The 235-nt window shown below is 46.0% G+C and overlaps 1 protein-coding gene across 1 annotated transcript in view; it reads left to right on the top strand.

Annotated features, from left to right (window-relative positions):
- LOC119592948 overlaps positions 1–235 on the top strand; it is a gene marked incomplete in the record, with an annotated part of 16,897 nt that overhangs the window by 11,540 nt on the left and 5,122 nt on the right. The window contains 1 exon segment of the mRNA XM_037941840.1: positions 111–209. Within this exon segment, the coding sequence (XP_037797768.1) occupies positions 111–209 (99 nt within the window).

The raw sequence follows: 235 nt of genomic DNA, 5'->3' as shown, positions 1-235 counted from the left end.
TCCTTCCCATACTTATCTACTTGCTTACGTCTGTATCCAAAAAATCTTTATCTTTAAATACAAAAAATGATAAACGTTATCTAATGGGCATCTCTTCTTGCTTTCCTCAGTTCCCTGCCCAGTCTGATGAGTCCCGTGCCCCCGGAGATGAAGTCCCCCCCCGCTGACATCCAGGGAGACATCGCCTGTTTCCCTCCTGCAGCCAACCCGTAAATACTTCCTGTCAATTTTGTGT

The sequence above is a fragment of the Penaeus monodon genome, chromosome 31 (assembly GCF_015228065.2).
Source record: "Penaeus monodon isolate SGIC_2016 chromosome 31, NSTDA_Pmon_1, whole genome shotgun sequence".
Taxonomy (NCBI): Eukaryota; Metazoa; Arthropoda; class Malacostraca; order Decapoda; family Penaeidae; genus Penaeus; species Penaeus monodon.
The sequence above is the reverse complement of the archived record's forward strand: the minus strand, read 5'-3'. Positions and strand labels throughout refer to the sequence as shown.